The sequence below is a fragment of the Pipistrellus kuhlii genome, unplaced genomic scaffold, assembly GCF_014108245.1.
Source record: "Pipistrellus kuhlii isolate mPipKuh1 unplaced genomic scaffold, mPipKuh1.p scaffold_m20_p_8, whole genome shotgun sequence".
In the NCBI taxonomy this organism is placed as follows: Eukaryota; Metazoa; Chordata; class Mammalia; order Chiroptera; family Vespertilionidae; genus Pipistrellus; species Pipistrellus kuhlii.
In genome coordinates this window covers 34,682,211-34,703,619 of record NW_023425584.1, presented here as the reverse complement: position 1 = coordinate 34,703,619, position 21,409 = coordinate 34,682,211, and the positions used below count along the sequence as shown (strand labels likewise).

At 37.1% G+C, this 21,409-nt stretch overlaps 1 protein-coding gene across 17 annotated transcripts in view; it reads right to left on the bottom strand.

Moving 5' to 3' along the window:
- The window catches only part of KIAA1109 (KIAA1109 ortholog), a 146,539-nt gene that overhangs the window by 82,781 nt on the left and 42,349 nt on the right, over positions 1 to 21,409 (bottom strand). For 15 of the 17 annotated variants that reach the window (XM_045576666.1, XM_036425243.2, XM_036425250.2 and 12 more), the window contains 9 exons: positions 17,800 to 18,027; positions 16,873 to 17,010; positions 13,109 to 13,288; positions 10,569 to 10,697; positions 8,004 to 8,123; positions 7,047 to 7,327; positions 5,707 to 5,957; positions 3,064 to 3,322; positions 1,085 to 1,922 (listed from right to left, as the gene is read on the bottom strand). In XM_045576666.1, coding sequence (XP_045432622.1) covers positions 1,085 to 1,922; positions 3,064 to 3,322; positions 5,707 to 5,957; positions 7,047 to 7,327; positions 8,004 to 8,123; positions 10,569 to 10,697; positions 13,109 to 13,288; positions 16,873 to 17,010; positions 17,800 to 18,027 — 2,424 coding nt within the window. The remainder of the gene's footprint in view (positions 1 to 1,084; positions 1,923 to 3,063; positions 3,323 to 5,706; positions 5,958 to 7,046; positions 7,328 to 8,003; positions 8,124 to 10,568; positions 10,698 to 13,108; positions 13,289 to 16,872; positions 17,011 to 17,799; positions 18,028 to 21,409) is intronic. The other 2 variants (XM_036425236.2, XM_036425241.2) reach the window with 2 other exon arrangements.

Genomic DNA, 21,409 nt, shown 5'->3' with positions numbered 1-21,409 from the left:
AATATTAATTATCCTCTAATTTTATGCTATAGACTGATTATTTGTAAATATCCAGATTACCTTGTTAATATGATTTTCACAGATGTGATATATATATTTCACAAATTGAAAAAAAATCATAGAAAATATTTATTTGGAAATTTCATTTTCAGTTTATTCAGACAAATGCCAGGGCAGGGCTGCAGAACTCAGCAGTGAGAGTAAAGAGCTATGACAAAGAAAGCACTTGCGAGTGCTTCCAAGTCTGACGTCTAGAGCACCATTTACACTGAGCTTAATTTTAAACTAATTCATGCACTGGGCCTCTAGCTCTCTTATAAATGTATAATTTTATAAAATAGTTTTCATATTGACTATTGTTACTACATTTACTTTAACTTATTTTTAACTCTTTTTTAAAAAGTCATTTAAGCTAGGACCAGTTTGGCTCAATGGATAGAGCGTCGGCTTGGGGACTGAAGGGCCCCAAGTTCAATTCCGGTCAAGGGCATGTACCTTGGTTGCGGGCATATCCCCAGTAGGGGGTGTGCAAGAGGCAGCTGATCGATGACTCTCTCTCATTGATGTTTCTAACTCTCTATCTCTCTCCCTTCCTCTCTGTACAAAAATCAATAAAATATATTTTTTAAATAAATAAATAAATAAAATAAAATAAAATAAAAAGTCATTTAAATAATACACTACAGAAGTGGCCAATAGCCAGTCATACTAAATTATAAGACATCAAATTTCAAGTGAGTGGAACTGAATTTGCAGAAAAGCAGTTATGGATTAGTATACCAACTATCAAAATTTATTTTTAAGACACAGAAAATACGAATTCACAAACTTGATCCTAATCTTAAGAGTACAGTATTATAGAAACTATTACATTTATTGACTAACATTGTGACTATCAAGTCTAACTATTCCTCAATTTTATATGCTGCACTTTATAATTCCCACCACTAACCCTGAGACCTACTATCATACATGAAGCCTTAATTTCAGAAAGGTAGCTAAAATGACTAATTATAAAAACATCTACAAAATACATTTTTCCAAATAAATATATCAGTATAGAAAGTAATTATTTGATTTATACCTTAAAAGTTGGAACAGAGAACTGTTCACATGATGATGAACTTTCTTCACTGGTTGGTGTATCCAGATCAAGGGGCCGATGCAGGGAGGACTTGGAGGTCCTTTTGTGGGTTGGGTGCTTCACTGACCAGTTAACCACCTGGAATTGAGTAAGGTAAGTCTGATAACAACTCATCACTGGTTGCTGAGAAGTGATCTGCTCGCTCTCTACTGTTTTTTCACCCTCTACAATATACAGATGTTCTATAACATCATCTTCGCCACCTACTGCAGAAACGAATGAAGCCTGGGAAGGGTGAGTTTTGAATGGCAGAGTTCGGGGATCCTGAACGCTTTCTCCATGGCCAGTGAGTGGTCCCTCGATACTGTGATAAATGGAACCCCTACTGTAATCAATCTGCTGAGTCTGCTTTTTCTTCTTTTTTCTACCTGGATAGGTCCCAGGGCCTTCGTCACTGCTAATGGGCTCAAATTCTTCAGCGGCAGAAAAGTAGGCTTCACTGTCAGCCATTGACATGCTGGAATCCATTGATCGATATTGATGGAATGAATTAGAATCCGCTGATGGTGTGTATGGAAAGGAGCCGAAACTTCTTCTCTGCTTTGGTGAGTCCAATACATTCTCATCACTTCGGGAGACATCACTACTAAACTGGACTCCAACTGTGACTGGCTGCTTGTCCCCATAGAATGCTGCAGTCAGGCTCTTGGTACTTCCAAGTCGGGTGGAGCATACTGAGGCTTGTCGTTTCAAGGGAGACCGCAGAGGGGATTGACCTACTGACTTACCCTGATTATTAGGAGACACGGGGCTATTTCCTGAAATTTCTGTAGGAACACTAAAATAGAAAACAAAGCTATTACCCATTACTGTATATCATATCATTTACTCTAAATATAAAGAAAAGTACTTATAAAATCCTTTTAGTAATTTTATTCATTTCTTTTACAAACAAATGAAAATCTAAAATTTTATAATAAACTAGCCATACAAAGTATCAAAACAATACAATGTGTTCATATCCCATATAGTTCCCATAAATGAGGAAGCTTAAAACAAAAACAACAATAAAACTTAAAGAAACTCATGAATATTATCTATCCATAATCCATGAAAACTAATCTATTCATTAGGTGATGTTATTTTTTTCATATCCTTTAAAAGCGTGTCCAAGAAAATGCAACAGAGACTTTTGATTAACTGAGAGAACTTGGAGAGAAAAAAGTCAAATAATCCCAATATTTGGCAACTGATGTAGAGGTGCCATTTACTAAAGCAAAGCAAGCTGACCATGACAAGGCCATATGCTAAGCTTGAGGTCACTGTGTAATATCCAAGCAGATATATCAAGAAGATAACTAGGCTTGGAGAGACAAAGGCTTTGCCTGGAGTTTAAACATGGTAGCTATAGATCATAATTGAAGCCAAACAGAGAGACCGTCTGGGGAGACAGTATGAAGAATGAAGAAAAGGGCCCAGAGTTATAAGGGATATCAACATTTCATAAATGGCTGCTGTAAGAGGAAGAAAAAGAAGGGAGGAAAAAATGGAAGACGTGGAAACAAAGCCTGAGAAGGACTAGCTGAGGAGAATGGGGAGAACCTAAAATGTGCTATCAAGTCAAGAAGAAAGTATGTTTCAGGAAATGAGGAGTCAACCATTATAGAAAGAGAAGGTCAAAAATATTCACCAGTCTAGGATAATGCCCAAAGGTTAACAAGAGTTCACTCTGAGAGATCGAATGACAAGAAATATTGTCATTATACTTTTCTGTATTTTCCTAATATTTGTAATGAATACTTATGTTCTACTTTTATAACCAAAGAGACAACAGCAAATGGACATTTAAAAACATGTTCAAGAGGAGAAAAACATTTTCTACAGCAGGTGAGGTAAGAGAAAAAAAGTTTTTCTGGTCACAATTTGAAGTAATTATAATCCCATTGTGAGCAGGTTCCCGCATCTACTTGGTAACTGACCTCACTGGACCATCATCTCTTTTCATTCCATGCAGGAATTCCTTCTGAGGCACAGGGTCATCGGCCACAGAAGAGGGGCTTTCCTTGTCCGCAGCCAGTAAAGGCTGGGCCGCACTGGAGCTGCTGTTGTCATCTGAGGACGAGGACGAGCTGTGACAGCGCATGGGGACCTGCAGGCTCAGGTGCTGAGTCTTCCTCTCCACTTCCAATCCTCCTGATTTATTCTCCCATTCTTTCCTCTTCATGCTGGTCACATGACCTACACCAACCAACAAAAGCAGGTTATGTGAACATAGTAATTTCAAAAGCAATTTATGAATAACATGGAAACTTAATTCAATTTCTTGTTTTTAAGTATAATGATTTTTTTAAAAGCACAAGTATATAATTTCCCAAAGCAAAGTATCTATCTAAGTATGGATCCAGAATCCAAAGATAGTGAATTTTTGTCTTCTTTACTTTGGAAAATTTTCAAACTTACAGAAAACTTTCAAGTATAAGCTAAAAGCCACAATATATCTTTTACTTGAATTTTTCCTATTTTAAATGTTTGTCCCATTTACTCTATTTACATATAATATCGATATACATAATACTTCTTGAACCCTTGGAGAAAAATTTGCAGACATTGTGGTCTTTTAACCTAGATGCTCAAGGGATTATTTCTAAAGGGTAATATATAATCCCCATATAGTTATTGATTTAACAATTTAGTATTCATTGAGATTACTACCACATGCTTTCTAATTTTCTCAACTAACCCAATAAGGCCCTTTAGAGCATTCTGTCCCCTCCAGTATAGGATCCAATCTAGGATTGTACATGATTGCATTTGGTTACCATGTTTTATCTGGAACACATCCTCAGGTCTGTGATAAGAGCCTTATGAGGTTATGTGATGGGGGAGAGGCTGATTCTAGCTTCTGCTCAGGCATGTACATGGCTATATGACTTCATGTACCTTAATCTCAGTGATGAAACTCAGTTTATTCACTATAAACTGGGATGATATACAACTCATAAGGTAGTTTGGGGATTAAGTGAGAAAATGCCTGTGTAAATCTTTAAAAACAAGCATTATTCAAATGTACATAGATAATAGTACAAGAAGACGATTAACTGAAGGTAAATTGTACTTAACAACTTTCTTTCCTTTCCATGTCAAGAAGTTTTGATGTTTGCCGATTTTATAAGATAATCTGCTTTTATAAGCCAAACTGCTGAAGTCAAACAACCTTAAAATAATGTGTACACACTTCTAACTTATTATTCAGTGAAAAGTCACTTAAACAGAAATATGTAGATATGTAGTCCAGCTCTTCCCACTAAGGCAGTACTAACTTAATGGTTTTGAATGAACAAAGGAAAAAAGACTAAATATTGGTGAAATATCAAGACATTTCTACATTTCATTTGTTGACAGCATAGAAACTTAAGCAATAATTTTTACACTTAATTGTAGGAACATACAACTAAGAAACCCAAAGGAAAATCAATTTCTGAAGTCTTTAGAGCAAAGATACAAGATAAATCTAAATCTAATATCCAGTAAATACACCATTCACTGCTCAGATCAAATGCCTATATTTGCAGTTATCCTACAGAGGCTATGGAAAGACCATACTTCTCTTCTTGACATGTTTAATTTTAGAGATAAAAATATTTTGCCAACATAATTGATAATAGTGAACCAATGGTATAAATATTACTATTGCTAACTTTTTCCACTGAAGTGAACTGGTAAAACCACCATTACTTTAAAACATAACTATTCCTGCCAAAACCGGTTTGGCTCAGTGGACAGAGTGTCAGCCTGCGGACTGAAGGGTCCCGGGTTCGATTCTGGTCAAGGGCATGTACCTTGGTTGCGAGCACATCCCTGGTGGGGGTGTGCAGGAGGCAGCTGATCGATGACTCTCTCTCAACGATGTTTCTAGCTCTCTATTCCTCTCCCTTCCTCTCTGTAAAAAATCAATAAAATAAAAAGAAATAAAAAATAAAAAACATACCGTATTTTTCGGACCATAAAACGCACTTTTTTTCCCCCCAGAAGTGGGGGGAAAAAGTCCCTGCGTCTTATGGTCCAAATATAGCCTACACATATACTTTAAAAAAAAAAGTTTTTTTACTTGCCCGGCTCTGTGTGGTCTCTGTGTGCTTGCCCGGCTCTAAAATGGTTCTAAATGCTGCTGTTTACTTTACAGGGTTGATTACATGTGTTTATGTCTGTGATGTTGGGTTTTAATGCACATAAAATATTTTAGGACACTATTTGTTTCAGAATCTTTTTTTCTTCATTTCCCTTCTCTAAATACTGGTGCGTCTTATGGTCCGGAGCGTCTTATGGTCCAAAAAATACGGTAACTATTCCTAAGTATATCTCTGGAAGCTGGCTTCCAGGAAAATGATGACATAAAAGGAACTATTTAGAATAAGTCTGGATGAATAGTGGACCTACTTTTGCCTTGCATAAATCTGAAAAACTCACATCTTATCTGGCTTTAGTTAAAACACCTACAAAACAAGGCAGGTTATGAAATTCTACCTCTGAGATGATTCAAAAAATTGAATTAAACACATAACAGTGAACTCCTCTCAAATGGCATAGGGATAAAGATGAAAAAGATTAGCACATTTCATTACCATCTACCATTTTGGGAATTTCCTTGGTAATAATCCATTCTCCAGGCTGTAACAGAGACTGTCCGTAGTACATGTCCGACTCTGCACTTGTGCTTGAAAATGCAGAGCTACTGGATGGTGTCAACTCTTCAAGCCTGAAGAAATCTAGGCCAGTCACTGTGCCACCAAAGAATCTGCAGCCACCAAGACAGCCACATTTGTGCCTGCACCTCTTATTCCTTAGAGTGTCATCAGGCCACAAAAACCACAGCCTGAACAGAATCCCAAACAAAAAAAATGAGAAACAACAATGGAATAAAAACTCATTAAGAACTGAAAAACTTTTTGGCAGATAATTAGTTACACATAAGTTAATTATTAATATTTGTAAAAAACATGATAAATACAAAAGTTCCTTTTTACTGAGATATGTCTTTTTAATCATTCTGCCATTTTAAACAAACAAACAATAGTCTCACCATGGTGAGATGGAAATAAGTAGAAACAATAAGAGCCATATAGCACACATTAAAATAAACCAAAGTGCTAAGAAGCAGCAAATATAAAAATAATTTAAATCCAGTTTTAAAAAAATACAGTAAATATTCTCAAAAGGACTAAAAATTTTTAAATTTAATCTAAAAAATAGACAAAACCATTAGTATAGATTATGTTTAATAGATTTGGGCATCTCACAGCCTATTTCACATGGCAAATTTAATACACCCAAAATATTATAAATATGGGCAAAGTAAAAAATAATTTCTTAATCAAATCAAAATAATGCTCTATTTTAGAGGGGAAAAAATTACAAATATTTTGTAATTAGTACCCTAAATAAAGTATTAAGAACTGAGATAAAATGGCCTGGCTAGGTGTAGCTCTGTGGTTGATTATCATCTTATGAACCAGAAGGTCACAGTTTGATTCCCAGTCAGGGCACATGCCCCGTTTGCAGGCTCAATCACCAGTGTGGGCATCCCCAGGAAGCAGCTGATCAATGATTCTCTCTCATCATTGTTGTTTCTATCGTTTTCCCTCTCTCCCTTCCTCTCTAAAACCAATAAAAATATTATTTTTAAAAAGAAACTATACTTTTCAGAAAACACTAATGAACTAATGGCCTACATGGTCAATAACTTTTCTAGTTATATCAGAAATTAATACACATGTTCCCAAAACTCCTTGAAAACAAATATCCACAAAGGCACCCAAAGTTGAAGGTCAATGATTTATCATGTAGGGATACAATCATATTAGGTCTTTTACTTAATTAGTATTACTTAAATATTCTAATTCAATTTCTAACAGTAAAACTCCTCTATAATTATCTGGCAATTTTCATCTTAAATTTCACTTACCTCTTAGTTCTGGCATCGTGAGTTTCTAAGAAATGTCTCTGGGCCTCATGTTTAGAATGATGATCAGCTGCCAGTGCAATATCAACAGTGATTAGTCCTAAGGTAGCCGAGCCAGCTTCTAGCCAGTAGGCCCTCCGCAGAATTGCAGGCTGGAGCCCAGCTCTGGGATTATTCAGCTGTTCGATATACTGTCTCACTTGGAAGTCCTGAATTGCTGCACTTATCCCTTCCCCAACCGATTGGTTGTGGAGATTACAGTTTGCAACCCGGATTGCCCCCATCTAAAGTTGAATGAAGAAAATGGAACAAAATTCTAATTTCTGTATTTTTTAGCAACTTAGAATAAACCATATATAATAGGTAACTATTTCAAGTTGCGAAAAATAGAAGAAAGGGAAAGGAAAAAGGGGGAAAGAGCAGTAGCAAAAATAAATGTAACAGAATAAAAACATTCAATTTAAGAAAAGGATAAAAGGAACATAGAACATAGTCCAAAAAAAAAACAAGAGAAAGAAGAAAGAAAGCTAGAATATTAAGTAATAAAATCTTAACAAAGCTTGATTTTAAACAATAATGCACAAAGCAGAGGTGGTAAACAAATGTTTTCTGGATCCAGGCAGGAATCATAATGTATAAAACCTGTAAGAATTCAAAATCCAATATTTGAAAATCATTACCAGTTCACTTCCCTGCCATAAAAGCAAGCTATTATATCTATATCTCTGCCACAAAGTAATATTATAATAATTCAGTTAGAGTAAAATAGTAGAAAAGTATCCCTTTTAAAAGTAATCCTGGAAGAGATCATTAATGAGTTGAAAACAGCAATCTCCTAGAATTCTGTAGTATTTGGTCAGATGGCAAATTATAAATGTGTGTTGTATTTCAAGAAATAGAGGTCTGATTTGATAAAAAGGAAAAAGAACTACACTGGCCAAGAAACAAACAAACATGTACCTTTATATTTGTAGCACAACCATGCTCCACAATATAAATATCAGCTCCATCTACCGCTAAACGAGTCATGGTGTATTTCAAATCATTTGAAGCTGGACAAGGGCCAGGAATACAACTCAACTAAAATGGAAGAAGACAGAATAGTTAATTCTATTTAAATACATAAACAGAATTCTGATCACATGTGTATTTTTTAAAATCAGTATGTTATATTTCAATTTTTGTAATGATAAATAAAATCATCAACAATTAAAGTCTCTCCAAATTAGAAAACTAATCACAAATATCTAGGTACAATTTTCATTTAAAAAGGGCAAGTAGCAAGTTTAAATGGACAGAATATAACTTGTTACTGAAACTCAAAATTAATCATCAAAGTTAACAGTGTTATAGGTTTATAAAAATATATATAGTCTAAAGCTGTAAGATTTTTTATGAGTTCTCCATACATACTTGTTTTATACACACACAAATAAATCAACTGTGAATTTTATGGTACTACCTAGGACTAGCCACACAGATTTAATTTAGTTTTACTCCTAACACACAAACTTGGTCATATCTTGGTTGGATGAAAACATACAAGCCATCTATTTCAATGAGCTTCCCAGGGCAATGGCAGTCCTAAGCAAATACTGGCCAAACAGCATATAACTGCTTGTTAGTGGCAGAATGCGCTTTAGGAATATATTTCCTGATTTCCAAGGATGCAGTCTTGGGAGTAAGGGTTGTTGATACCATCCGGACTGAATACAAGGCTGAACCCAGCTAAGGCCACTATATAAACGTTTAATATACTGGCGAGCAAGTGAGGAGCTTTACTCGGCTCTCGGCCTCTGGAGACCAGCCTTGCAGGAGAGAACTATGTAACCAGACACCCAGAGAAGAGAGATCATGGGGAGACAAAGAAACAGCCAGCATATGAAAGAAAAGCAGGCATCACCAGAAAAGGAAGTAAATGAAATGGAGGCAAGCAACCTGTCAGAGAAAGAATTCAGAAAAATGGTCGTAAGGTGGATGAAAAGAATGGAAGACAAATTCAACAATATATGTAAGAACCAAGAGGAAATGAAGACAAACCATGAAGAAATGAAAAATGGCACTACTGCTGTAAAGAGCTCAATAAAAAGCATCAGGAGTAGACTAGAAAAAAGTAGAGGTCCGCATCAGTGAACTAGAAGACAAGGTAGGAAAAAATACCCAAGTAGAGCAGCTTCAAGGAAAAAAAAATAATAAAAAGCAGGGCAAGAGCCTAAAGGAACTTTGGGACAACACTAAACAAAGCAACATCTGCATAATAGGAGTTCCAGAAGGAGGGGAAATTGAACAAGGAATAGAAAACCTGTTTGAAGAAATAATGACAGAAAACTTCCCTGATTTAGGGGGGGGAGGGAGGGGGGGGAGACACACAAATCCAAGAAACTCATAGAATCTCAAGCAAAATGAACCCCAAAAGACCAATGCCAAGGCACATTATAATTAAATTGGCAAACACCAACGACAAAGTAAGAATCTTAAAAGCAGCCAAAGAGAAACAGAAAGTTATATACAAAGGATCCTCCATCAGACTTACTACTGATTGCTCAACAAAAACACATCAGGCCAGAAGGGAATGGAATGAAATATACAAAGTCATGCAAAGGAAGGGTCTGAATCCAAGAATACTGTACCCAGCAAGACTATCAATCAAAATTGAAGGTGAAATCAGGAGGTTCATAGACAAAAAAGGACTAAGGGAGTTTATTACCACCAAACCAGTAATGCAAGAAATGCTAAAGAGTCTGCTGTAATAAAAAAAGAAATTGAAAGTGAAGAAGGAACACATGTACCTATCAATAATAACTTTAAATGTAAATGGATTAAATGCCCCAATCAAAAGACATAGGGTTGTCCTGACTGGTTTGACTCAGTGGATAGAGCATCAGCCTGCGTACTGAAGGGTCCCAGGTTCAATTCCGGCCAAGGGAACATACCTGGGTTGTGGGCTTGATCCCCAGTAGGAAGTGTGCAGGAGGCAGCTATTCAATGATTTTCTCTCATTATTGATGTTTCTATCTCTCTCTCCTCCCTTCCTCTCTGAAAACAATAAAGAAGTATATTTTTTAAAAAGATATAATTTTCATATCTCCATTTATTTGTGAATGCATGTTTTAATAATTACCTCATATTTTATGTTTTAATTGACTTCGGAGAGTAAGAGAGAGGGAGAGAGAAATAGAAATATCAATGATGGGAGAGAATCATTGATCAGCTGCCTCCTGCACACCCGCTACAAGAGATTGAGCCCACAACCTGGCATGTGCCCTGACTGGGAATCAAACCATGATATTCTGGTTTAGAGGTTAACACTCACCACACCGGCCAGGCAATTATCTCATATTTTAGATACTTACAACTAAATAATAACTGGCTATGATTTGCAAAAGTAATTTTATTAATTAAAAAAATTGAACTATAGTATTTACTTCATGCCTATGTGCATTTGCTTTAAAGCTGGTATCCCAATCAGTCATTTTAAAAAGTCCATAAATGTTTATAATGCTGCTATCTTATTTGTCAACATACCTTGGATTCGCAGAACCGACGATCAAGTCCATGTTGACATGTTATTACTGACTTGGGTCTTTCCAGTTCATACTCCCGACATACCACGTGAAAAACAAATGTCTGCCCCCACTCCAAGAGACTAGCCAGCTGCAAAATAAGCAGTACAGGTTGACAACATGTTAGCACACTAAACAAGCACTTGGAGCTCAAAAGCTAATTAAAAATATTAACAGAGGTTGAAAGATACCAAGCACTGTCTTACAAATGCTGCTACATAATCCACTTGTTAGTCAATATCATGATTTTTCGACCTTGACATTTTTTATAAACTTGTGTTACTTTACATTAATAAATGACAAAATACATTGCCAAAATGAATTAATTTCAACTGAAAATTTCAACTTCTGAAGTACTTTTCTTCAAGGTTATATCTTCCTTCTTATATGACTAACCAGAATCCTCACACCTAGAATTCTCTACCTAATAATCAACCAAGTTTTAGTGTGAAATTTGAGTATTTAATTATCATATTGAACTACGATTTGGGGAAATCAGGTACTCTGAAGATTCCGTTGGTTTAAGTAAATTAAATCTTAAGTAACCATATATCAACTCTTCATCATACCTTCAGATTTTAAAAAACCCTAAATTCTATAATTAGAGTTAGTAAACACTTTGAGACATGGATATACATATTATCCTCCCTAAAAAGTACATAATTTAAACTTCTCGAAAACATGGAATTTTACTTTTAAAACATACAAAGAATGGCATAAACATTAAAAGCACCTAAGGAAACATGAATCTCACAGAAAACAGTGATGTCAAGACTCTAGTGCAGAAGAAAGTATTTCATTTTCTAAGAAATGCAATTTATAAACATATGAGAGTCTAACAATCCTTAGGTTAAAGAAATCATGTCCAATCTTGGAGGGTTGGCATAGCTCATTAGAAAACAAGCTTTTGTTATATGCTTCAGTTTTTATTTATAAATGGTGAGACAGGAAATGGTGGATAATAAGGACAGGCTAGTTATGAGGCCAGGGAGCACTGAATATTTTTTTGCCATTTTTATACATTCCATTATATTTATTTGTATCCATTTCTATAGAAAATATCCCTTTATACTAATTCATTCATTTTCCTATTTTTAGAATCTTAATTTTGCTGTCTCCCAACAATTTTTCAGATATAGAAGATACTTCGGCCGAAACCAGTTTGGCTCAGTGGATAGAGCATCGGCCTGTGGACTGAAGGGTCCCAGGTTTGATTCCGGTCAAGGGCATGTATCTGGGTTGCGGGCACATCCCCGGTAGGAGGTGTGCAGGAGGCAATGGATCGATGTTTCTCTCTCATCGATGTTTCTAGCTCTCTATCCCTCTCTCTTCCTCTCTGAAAAAAATCAATAAAGTATATTTTAAAAAAAAGAAAAAAAAAAAAGAAGATACTTCGATTCATTATTCAACTTGTTGCTACTCCAACCTCTCAATTATATGTTTTATACCCACTCTGTAACTTTTTATTAAAATTGAGTATGTACATTTCTACCACATTTCAGTCTTTTGAAATGCCAGATAAGCATGCATATTACCATAAATACATGGCTCAACAGGTGAAATGTTACAGTAAAATGCTATTCTACTAAATTTCAGTGATCCATTTCTAGAAGTAAATAATCTTTAATGCCTCCAAGTCTTCTAAAGACAGGGATGGATGGTGAAATGAGGTAGAAATTATCCAAAGGATCTCAACTAGCCCTCTAAACCAGGTTTACACACCAGTAAATTTGTATCTATTTTTTTATTTTTTTATTTTTTTTTTATTTATTTTTTATTTTTTTAAATATATATTTTATTGGTTTTTCACAGAGAGGAAGAGAGAGGGATAGAGAGTTAGAAACATCGATGAGAGAGAATCATCGATCAGCTGCCCCTTGCGCACCCCCCACTGGGGATGTGCCGCAACCAAGGTACATGCCCCTGCCCGGAATCGAACCCGGGACCTTTCAGTCCGCAGGCCGACGCTCCATCCACTGAGCCAAACCGGTCCCGGCTGTATCTATTTTTTTAAACCAGCACCCCCACATCACTAATAGCAGGTACAAATGATGGTATCTTGCTTTGAGACATGACAAATAAAGAACTGTGCTACCTAATCCTTAATATCATAAATGCTAAGAAATCCACAAAAAAGCAAGGTTTTTAGAAAATTATTCTATATACTAGGAAAAGATTATTCCAACAGTGGAGAATCAAATAATATAAGCTTAATAATACATATATATGCAATATTTATCTCAGCCTAAGTTTTTCCCAAAGAAAGTTTCGAATTCTTTAAGATACTATGTAGAACTATACAACATTACTCATCAGTTTCAAGTGGCTCAGAAAAATGAAACTGTCTGTTATTCATCTATTGCTAAGAAAAATTTTGACTGTCAGGAATCAGAATGTCATTAGTAGAAATGCAACGGACATTCAAACAACTTGCTCTTGGGGCAATGGGTGAGTGGAGGAAAAGGAAAAGAATGTAGCAGATGGCAACTCTGACACTCGTACCTGTGGTGCCGTGACCTTAGCTGAGAGGCTTCCAGCTTGCACGTCAATTAGCCATGCGTATTCTAGGGAATCGCTTCCCAAAGGAAGACCTTCTGCTGAGAACATGGCATGTGCTCTCAGCTGAAGACCTGACAGATTGATATGACCTTCCTTGAGTGCGTCATCTATAGGAGGTCGCTGCTGAAAACAAGAACAAGATAGTAAGAAATACATACAAGAAAATTGCATTATGATTTCTAGTTGTTTTTTCCCCAGAGACAAAAAGTAAAAAATACTATCTGGGAAATAAGGCTTCAGGATTCACAAGCTCCTGACACACCTTTTACCCATGAAAGTCTGAGTAAAGCTTCTGCAGTGACAGTACCCATGAGAGCCCAGCTACAAAGCAAGACAGCAACGTCCTACAAAAAACGTCGCTCTCTGAGTGGTCCCTGCCTTAAGGAAGAAAAAGAAACCCAGACTCTAACTGGCAGGAAATATAACAGGCCAATGTCTTGTGGGAAGGTAGGAATCATGAGATTAAAATATTAAAAAGAAGAAAATAACAGGGAACAATAAAGATCATTAAGACCATAAAATGGAGAACTAATGCAGGAAGCCATCTTCCATTAGATTTTGTTAGTAAAGGCATATTTTATCAAGTTCTTGTGTCAAGACCATGATATGCTACCAAGCATCTCACACTTCTCCTTGAAACATTTTACACTTGAAAGTATTTATCTTAATGGTAATTCCCTCCATATTTATCTATCCACCAGCTGACTAGGGTAAAGGCCATTTCTGCCTTGGTCATCAAGATTCCCACTGCACCTAACTGACCACAAAAGCAGATACTACTGACCGAGTACCTGCACAGATGACCTCACAGCAGGTTGTAGAGACACCAACACATGGTTATACACTGAGACAGTTCACAGGTATTTCCCAAGCAAGTTTTACTATGGCAGCCTTCTCAGTGTGTGTGTGCAGGCCAACTTACAGTTCATGTTCTTTGTTTCAACACATTTGTGGAAATGTGTTCTTAAAAAATTGTTTTAAGGAAAAGGGCTAAAAAATCTAATTCATAATGACTTCTTAGAAGGAAGTTTCAAATTATGACTATAATATACCTCTAGAACTTCTAATAAATGTTTTATTTTATTTTCATCTAAGTTGTTTAACCATATACAAAATCGCCTAACTTCTCCAGGCCTCGGTTTCCTTGCTTTATCTGAGGGAGTAGGGGAGGATGGTCAGTAAAGATCTCTTCTGGCATAGAGAATCCATAATTCTCAGTATAAAGTTTTCAATTTTTTTAAGCTTAAAAATACATGTGGAAATTGTCCTGTCCTAAAGGTGTAGCCTACCTACCCTGTTTCCCCGAAAATAAGACAGTGTCTTATATTAATTTTTTCTCCCAAAGTTGCACTAGGTCTTATTTTCAGGGGATGTCTTATCTTTCCATGCACTAGGTCTTATTTTCAAAGGATGTCTTGTTTTTGGGGAAACACGGTAGTACACGAATAAAGGTTATATTCCAAATTTGTATTAAGGCTTGCATCATGTTATGGGGTGAATGGTATCCCCCAAAAGGTATGTTCAAGTCCCAAGCCCATGTACCTGTGTATGTGACTTTATTTGGACACAGGATAGGGTCTTGGCAGATGCAATCAAGTCAAAATTAGATTTCATTCAATTAGGGATTCCTTCTTAGACATGTCTTAGTAAGAGAAAAATGGGGACACATAGACACATGAATGACATATGAATATGGAAGCAGAACTTGAGTGAAGTGTCTACAAGACAAGTAATGCCAAGGACTGCTAGCAACCAGCAAAAGCTGGAAGAGGCAAAGAATATCCTCACCTGCAGCTTTCAGAGAGAACATGGCCTACCAACATTTGGTTTCAGACCTTTAGGCTTCAGAGCTGTGAGAGAATAAATTTCTGTTGTTTCAAGCCATCCAAAGTGGGATACTTTGCTACAGGAGCCCAAGGAAACCAATATGGGTCAAAAGATGACCATGAAAAAGAATGTGTAGTTTCCTAAGTCAGGCACAATAATCCATCCATCGCTTTAGATCAAGGGTGGGAAAAGTCCAGTCTGTGGGACTTGACCTCTCATAATGAGCTCAATAAAATGTTTTTTATATCTGGTCCAGTCTTTTGAGAATGAAGTGATGGAAATAAAACTTCAAGTGTCGCCGAAATCGGTTTGGCTCAGTGGATAGAGAGTTGGATCGCGGACTGAAAGGTCCCAGGTTCAATTCAGGTCAAGGGCATGTACCTTGGTTGCAAGCACATCCCCAGTAGGGGGTGTGCAAGAGGCAGCTGATCAATGATTCTCTCTCATCGATGTTTCCAACTCTCTATCCCTCTCTTCCTCTCTGTAAAAAATCAATAAATTAAAAATAAAAAAAAAACCTTCAAGTGTCACCAAGTATTCATAAAAAGCAGATATTCAGTAAGATTTTCAGAACTCAGCCATCAGGAGATACTTCACTTCACCCTTACTAATTTCCTCAATAGACTGAAAACAAGGAGGTGGGCTTCCTCTCCACACACTCACCTCTCAGAATTTAAAAAAACACATCAACCAATTCTAATGATCCACTAATTAGGTAACAAGAGTTGTTTTTAAGGTTCTTGCAGTAAGCTAAAATAAAAGTGCTGTGCAAGTGAGATCTTTCTAATGATAGTACAGTGTTGCATCCAGATTTCATTGACTATCTAAATGGGTGAGTAGACACACAATATGCACACCCATTGCACCAATGTCAACTTCCTGGTTTGATATTGCTCTATAATTATGTGCAAGGTCAACATGGGGAAACACTATAATTATATACAAGATCAACATGGGGATACAGGAACTCACTGTACTAACTTTGCAACTACTTATGAATCTATTATTATTTTGAAATAAAATTTTTAAAAAGGAAGCACATTTTGAGGCAAAAGAAGAATGCAGTATTAGTTTCAGCTACTATATACATATGAAAACATAAAAAATAAAATTCTATGTAGGAAAATATAATCATTTATGGCAAAACAGTAAAAAGCTATTAGAAACAAGACAATCAATTACTACACAGAATCCACCATCCATTGATGATCTGAGGTATCAGATTCACCTTCCCACCTACATATTTACCTGGCCTTCTATTAATTCATTTATATTTCTAAAAGTAGGGAAAAGCCCTAAAGTAATGATTGAAAGAGAAGGCATTAAAAAGTAATAATTATGAAGTGATAATCTACCCAGGAATATAAATTATTCCCATGTGATGAATATCATTGGCTCTCTTCCAAAACAGCCCCAGGGATACAGTGAAAGCATTTACAAAATATCCTGTAGGTATGTCAGATGAAAAGAATAAATCATTAGCCATGCAGATATACATGTTTTGAAGATTTTTGGTACTGGTTAATAATAATACTTAGGTTGTGATTGTCAGCAAAATCCACCAATATTTTCTACGTTTTTCCTTTCCATAAATAAATGAGAAAGTTATAAAGTACTTATTATCATTTCTAAAAACAATGGATATAATATATAATCATCTGGGACCACATAAACTAGGAAAGCAGAAAGAAAATGAATCAGGTTCTTGAAAAACTCTCATACATCCATACACACATACAAAACTTCTTACTATGGTTAAATTAAATGTCTCTAGTTTACAGAGCTGTAGACTCCATGCACTGAAGCTAACACATTGTTTTCACCCTATAAACAGTAACAAGAAATTTCTAAGTCTCTACCACGACTCACTTTCACGTTACCTGATAATTGTCACTGACGAACACACTCAGGGGTGACAGCACAAGCTGCAGCATGGTCTCTCTAAATCCTTTTTTCATTTCAAAACACAGTCTTTCCAAGAAAGCTGTGGGACACTCAGGACCATCGGCCGATCCATGCTAAAGTCAAACAAAACCCCATATCAAAATACAGAAAAAGGCGAAGACCAGGGAAGTACAAGAAAATAAAAACTGTATTTATATGATTAAGAGATTTTGAATTTTAAAAAGAGAAACAGTGCTTTACTGACAATTACAAGTCACTGGTACCCCAATAAGGACATTAGGTGCACTAAGCACAGAGGTGGCCTCTCTGCTGTGCAGCCCTAGGTACACAACATGGAGGCGGTAGGCAGCCTAAAGCTCAGGGCCACCCTACCACATCTGGCCTGGCTCCAATAGCTATGGGTTCTTTGGGGAATATAATGCTATTCCTAGTCAGCCCCAACAGGCCCACAGTAATCCTTAGAGTGAACCAGCATTCAATGCTGGATCCAAAACTGCAGGGACACAATTCCACCTCCAGGGTCAAGCCTGAATCTTGGTTTTGTGATAGGTCCACCATGAGGCCCCAAACTGGTCTGGAGTTGGAGACGAAGACTAACAAAATGTAAAATCCTAGAATATCCTTCAAGCTAACTATAAACATGTCAAAATGTTCTGATTACACAGAACAACAAAGAAGAAACGCAAGTGAAAGGAGGAAGAATAAAATTATAAATGATCAAGTAATCACATTCTGAAGAAAATAAGCTAGCTTTATAGAGATAAAAGGATAAAAGGATAAATTTAGAAGTTTTCAATCTGAATTTTTCTATAACTATATGTGTGTGCCCACATACATACAGTTTCCTATGCTGGGTGAATTTCACATGATATTCCAGACTATTTTGATAAGTAAACACTTACAACAGGCAGACGCCCATGAACTTTGTACAAATTTACAAGCACGGTAATATCCCATGGACGCAAGGACAGCGGATGAATTGACTTGGCTGAACTTTCGTTTTCCTTTCTATCACCTTCCATTCCGACTGCAGTCCATCCAGAGCTGGATGATGTTGACAGGGACAAAACCGGACTTGAAATAACCTCTTCAAAATCCATATACATGTCATCTTCCCCAAAGTAGTTTTCCTATAAATATTAAGAATAATTGGCTATCAAAAGAGATACGTAACGATAACTTCTCACCTTATAGCCTAAAGTTTATAAACTAAGCATTTCCCTAACCTATTTTATTTCATTAAAAGCATCTGGTCTTTTTCCTTAAAACAGAAAAAAGGATACACATATTTAAGTCATATGCTTACTTGGCTGCTTATCAAGTAAATATTCTATAGCAAAAAAACAAACAAACAAACAAAAAAAACACCCAAAGTTACAAAGTTTATGTAGTAAAGCTTCATGATAATACCACCTCCAATTATAGCAAAAACTTGCAACCTACATCCTAGAACTCTCTGAAGATTTATAAGGTACAACAGTTGTCAACTGTAGTTTTCAGAGTGTAGAGGAAATAATACTCAAATACATCATTTGGGGGAAGCAGATCACTTTGCTGAAAATCAATTTGGCTAAATCCAACTAGCTAAATATTACAATTCATATATTTATCAAAAATGTTTTTTAACAGTTTAATAAGAATGTCCAATTTTGGTTATTGCTAACAAAAACATGTGTTATAAAACAGTTACCAAAACTTCCTTTCACATAATTCATCCTGGTTTCTTATGCATTAACTAGTGTCCCGGTGCATGAAATTCATGCACATTAAAAGGGAATTAATTAGAGAAAATACTATTTGCCCTTTCTCTATAATAGAAGTGTCAGGTCAGCCCCACCCCCATTGGGCAACACCAAGACCTAGCCAGCCCCACCCTTGTCAAGCCCCGCCAGGTGGGGGACGCAGACTCACATCCTGGTGCCAAGGCAGGGGGTGCAGGGCACGGCCACAGGTCCTGAGCCCAGTGCTAGAGCAGGGGCCACAGTCTCAGGGGGCATGGCCTCAGGTCCCCTGGCCCGGCGCCACGCAGTCTTAGGTCCCTGCTATGATGGTGTGATGGTGTGATGACTATTTGCATATTAGCCTTTTATTATGATGATTAGTGTTCCACTACTAATAATATTCTGTTTCTTTGCATCAGATTTTATTTTTAATTAAAATGTTTTTCTTCCCATTTATTTTGTATATTATATATTTGACCTATCAGTATTAATCAAAAGTTGTTCAACTATCCGGTTAACATTGTTAACTATATTTGTTCTATATTAGAAACAAATCAATGTTTCATAAATTCTGCATTCTGGTTATTGACATTTGTTTTCTGACTAGGATTCCAGACATCAGGTCAATTACTATCTTTTCATATAGTGCCTGGACTATAAAAATCCCAAACTACTGACTCACACCACTTCTTTAAAAATATATATTTTATTGATTTTTTATAGAGAGGAAGAGAGAGGGATAGAGAGTTAGAAACATCAATGAGAAAGAATCATCAATCAGCTGCCTCTTGCACACCCCCTATTGGGGATGTGTCCACAACCAAGGTACATGCCCTTGACCAGAATCGAACCTGGGACCTTTCAATCCTCAGGCTGACACTCTATCCACTGAGCCAAACTGGTTTTGGCACACCACCAGCACTTTTTCTTCTGTTTCCTGCCTCTAAATAATACAGGTCCTACTTAGAATCTGCTTGACATGAGATTTTAAGTAGCTTCTAAACCATTCAACTAGCACTTCTCCTCCCAGTCTTGGCTAGCAAACCTTGACTGTCTTTCTCTGCCCAGTCCTGATCATTCCAGAACCTTGTGTGTTATGGGTTCTGCTAGCTAAGCATTTGCTATCCCAGCCTCTGCAGCAATGAGATCACAAAAGGAAGTATGTAAGGAAGCACTGATGAAACTAGACTCACACATGGAACGCCACTGCTCATGACTGTTAGGGTTTGGATAATAAGTCTCTCTTTGGTTGTCAGATGTAGTAAACAACCAAAGTGAATTTGAAAAATCTTGGGAAAATGCAAAATTTGATGATAGTAATGTCAGTTTCATTGGATAACTGCTCAAGTCTCTTTTTAAAAGTATGAGCTGAATATCAAAAGAATAAGAGTGACATCTAGAAAACTGATGAAGTCCTCACCCGCTGTTCTTAAAGTAGCCTCTCTTCATAATCATGTTAAAGACTCCAAACTCTAAGTGATCTCATACTGTAGTCATTCAATTTCAGTGAAAGAATTATACCAAAATTAATCAACACTTGATTTAGTCCTTATTCAAAAAATAGTGCATATTTCTTCAGAACCTAAATTTGTGACATTGTGAAATAAACTTATTTACATATATTTGCTTCAATTGTTAAGATGGAACTCCAAACAAACCTTTGATTAGTTACCATGAAATAAAGTTGTCCATTTTTAATGGTTTCACTTGAGGTAGACTTTTCCTGGTACCAATTACCCACAAAGATTGCTTGTACTTATATTACTGCATTAAGAATAATGTGTTAGCCAAAACTGGTTTTGCTCAGTGGATAGAGCGTTGGCCTGCGGACTGAAGGGTCCTAGGTTCGATTCCGGTCAAGGGCATATAGCTTGGTTGCGGGCACATCCCCAGTAGGGGATGTGCAAGAGGCAGCTGATCGATGATTCTCTCTCATCGATGTTTCTAACTCTCTATCCCTCTCTCTTCCTCTCTGTAAAAAATCAATAAAATATATTTTTTTAAAAAAGAACAATGTGTTAAAAGTTTGTCCTCCCATGTCCATCCTGCTTTATCCCTCCTAACTTTTCTCCTTGAGAGCAGATACAATATCATTTCTATCTCTAGCAGCTAGCACAACTCCTAGAACATGCTAAATGTTCAAAACAATGATAAACTGAGGAGTACACTACTTTAATAAATAATTTTATAATTGCTATGACACACATTGATCACCAGGGGGCAGACGCTCATGCAGAGGCTGACCCCTGGTGGTCAGTGCACTCCCACGGGGGGTGGGGGGTGGGGGTAGGGGGAACAGGGGAGAGAAAGGGGTGCCGCTCAGCCAGAAGCCAGGCTCATGGCTGGTGAATGCAGCGGCAGCAATGCTAAGGACCACTCAGGGGGTGTCCGACTGCCAGCTTAGGCCCACTACCCAGGCATAAGCCAGGCTGAGGGGACAACACCCCGCCCAGTGCATGACATTCATGCACTGGGCATCTAGTGTATACACACACACACACACACACACACACACACACACACGCGAGGCCCAGTGCATAAATTCGTGCACAGGTGGGGTCTGGCTGGCCCGCCCTGATGGGGATCCATCAGGGGTGGAGCCAGCTTGGGGAAGGGGCCACAGGAAATTGGCTGGCGGACCCCACCCCCAATCAGAGTGTTGGGGGCCAATCGGGAGTGGGGCTGGCTGGGGGACGGGCCAAGAGAGGGCTCCAGGGCGTGTCCAACCGGTCTCAGTCCTGATTGGCCCAACCACAGCACAAGCTAACCTATGGTAGAAGCATGTGCCCCC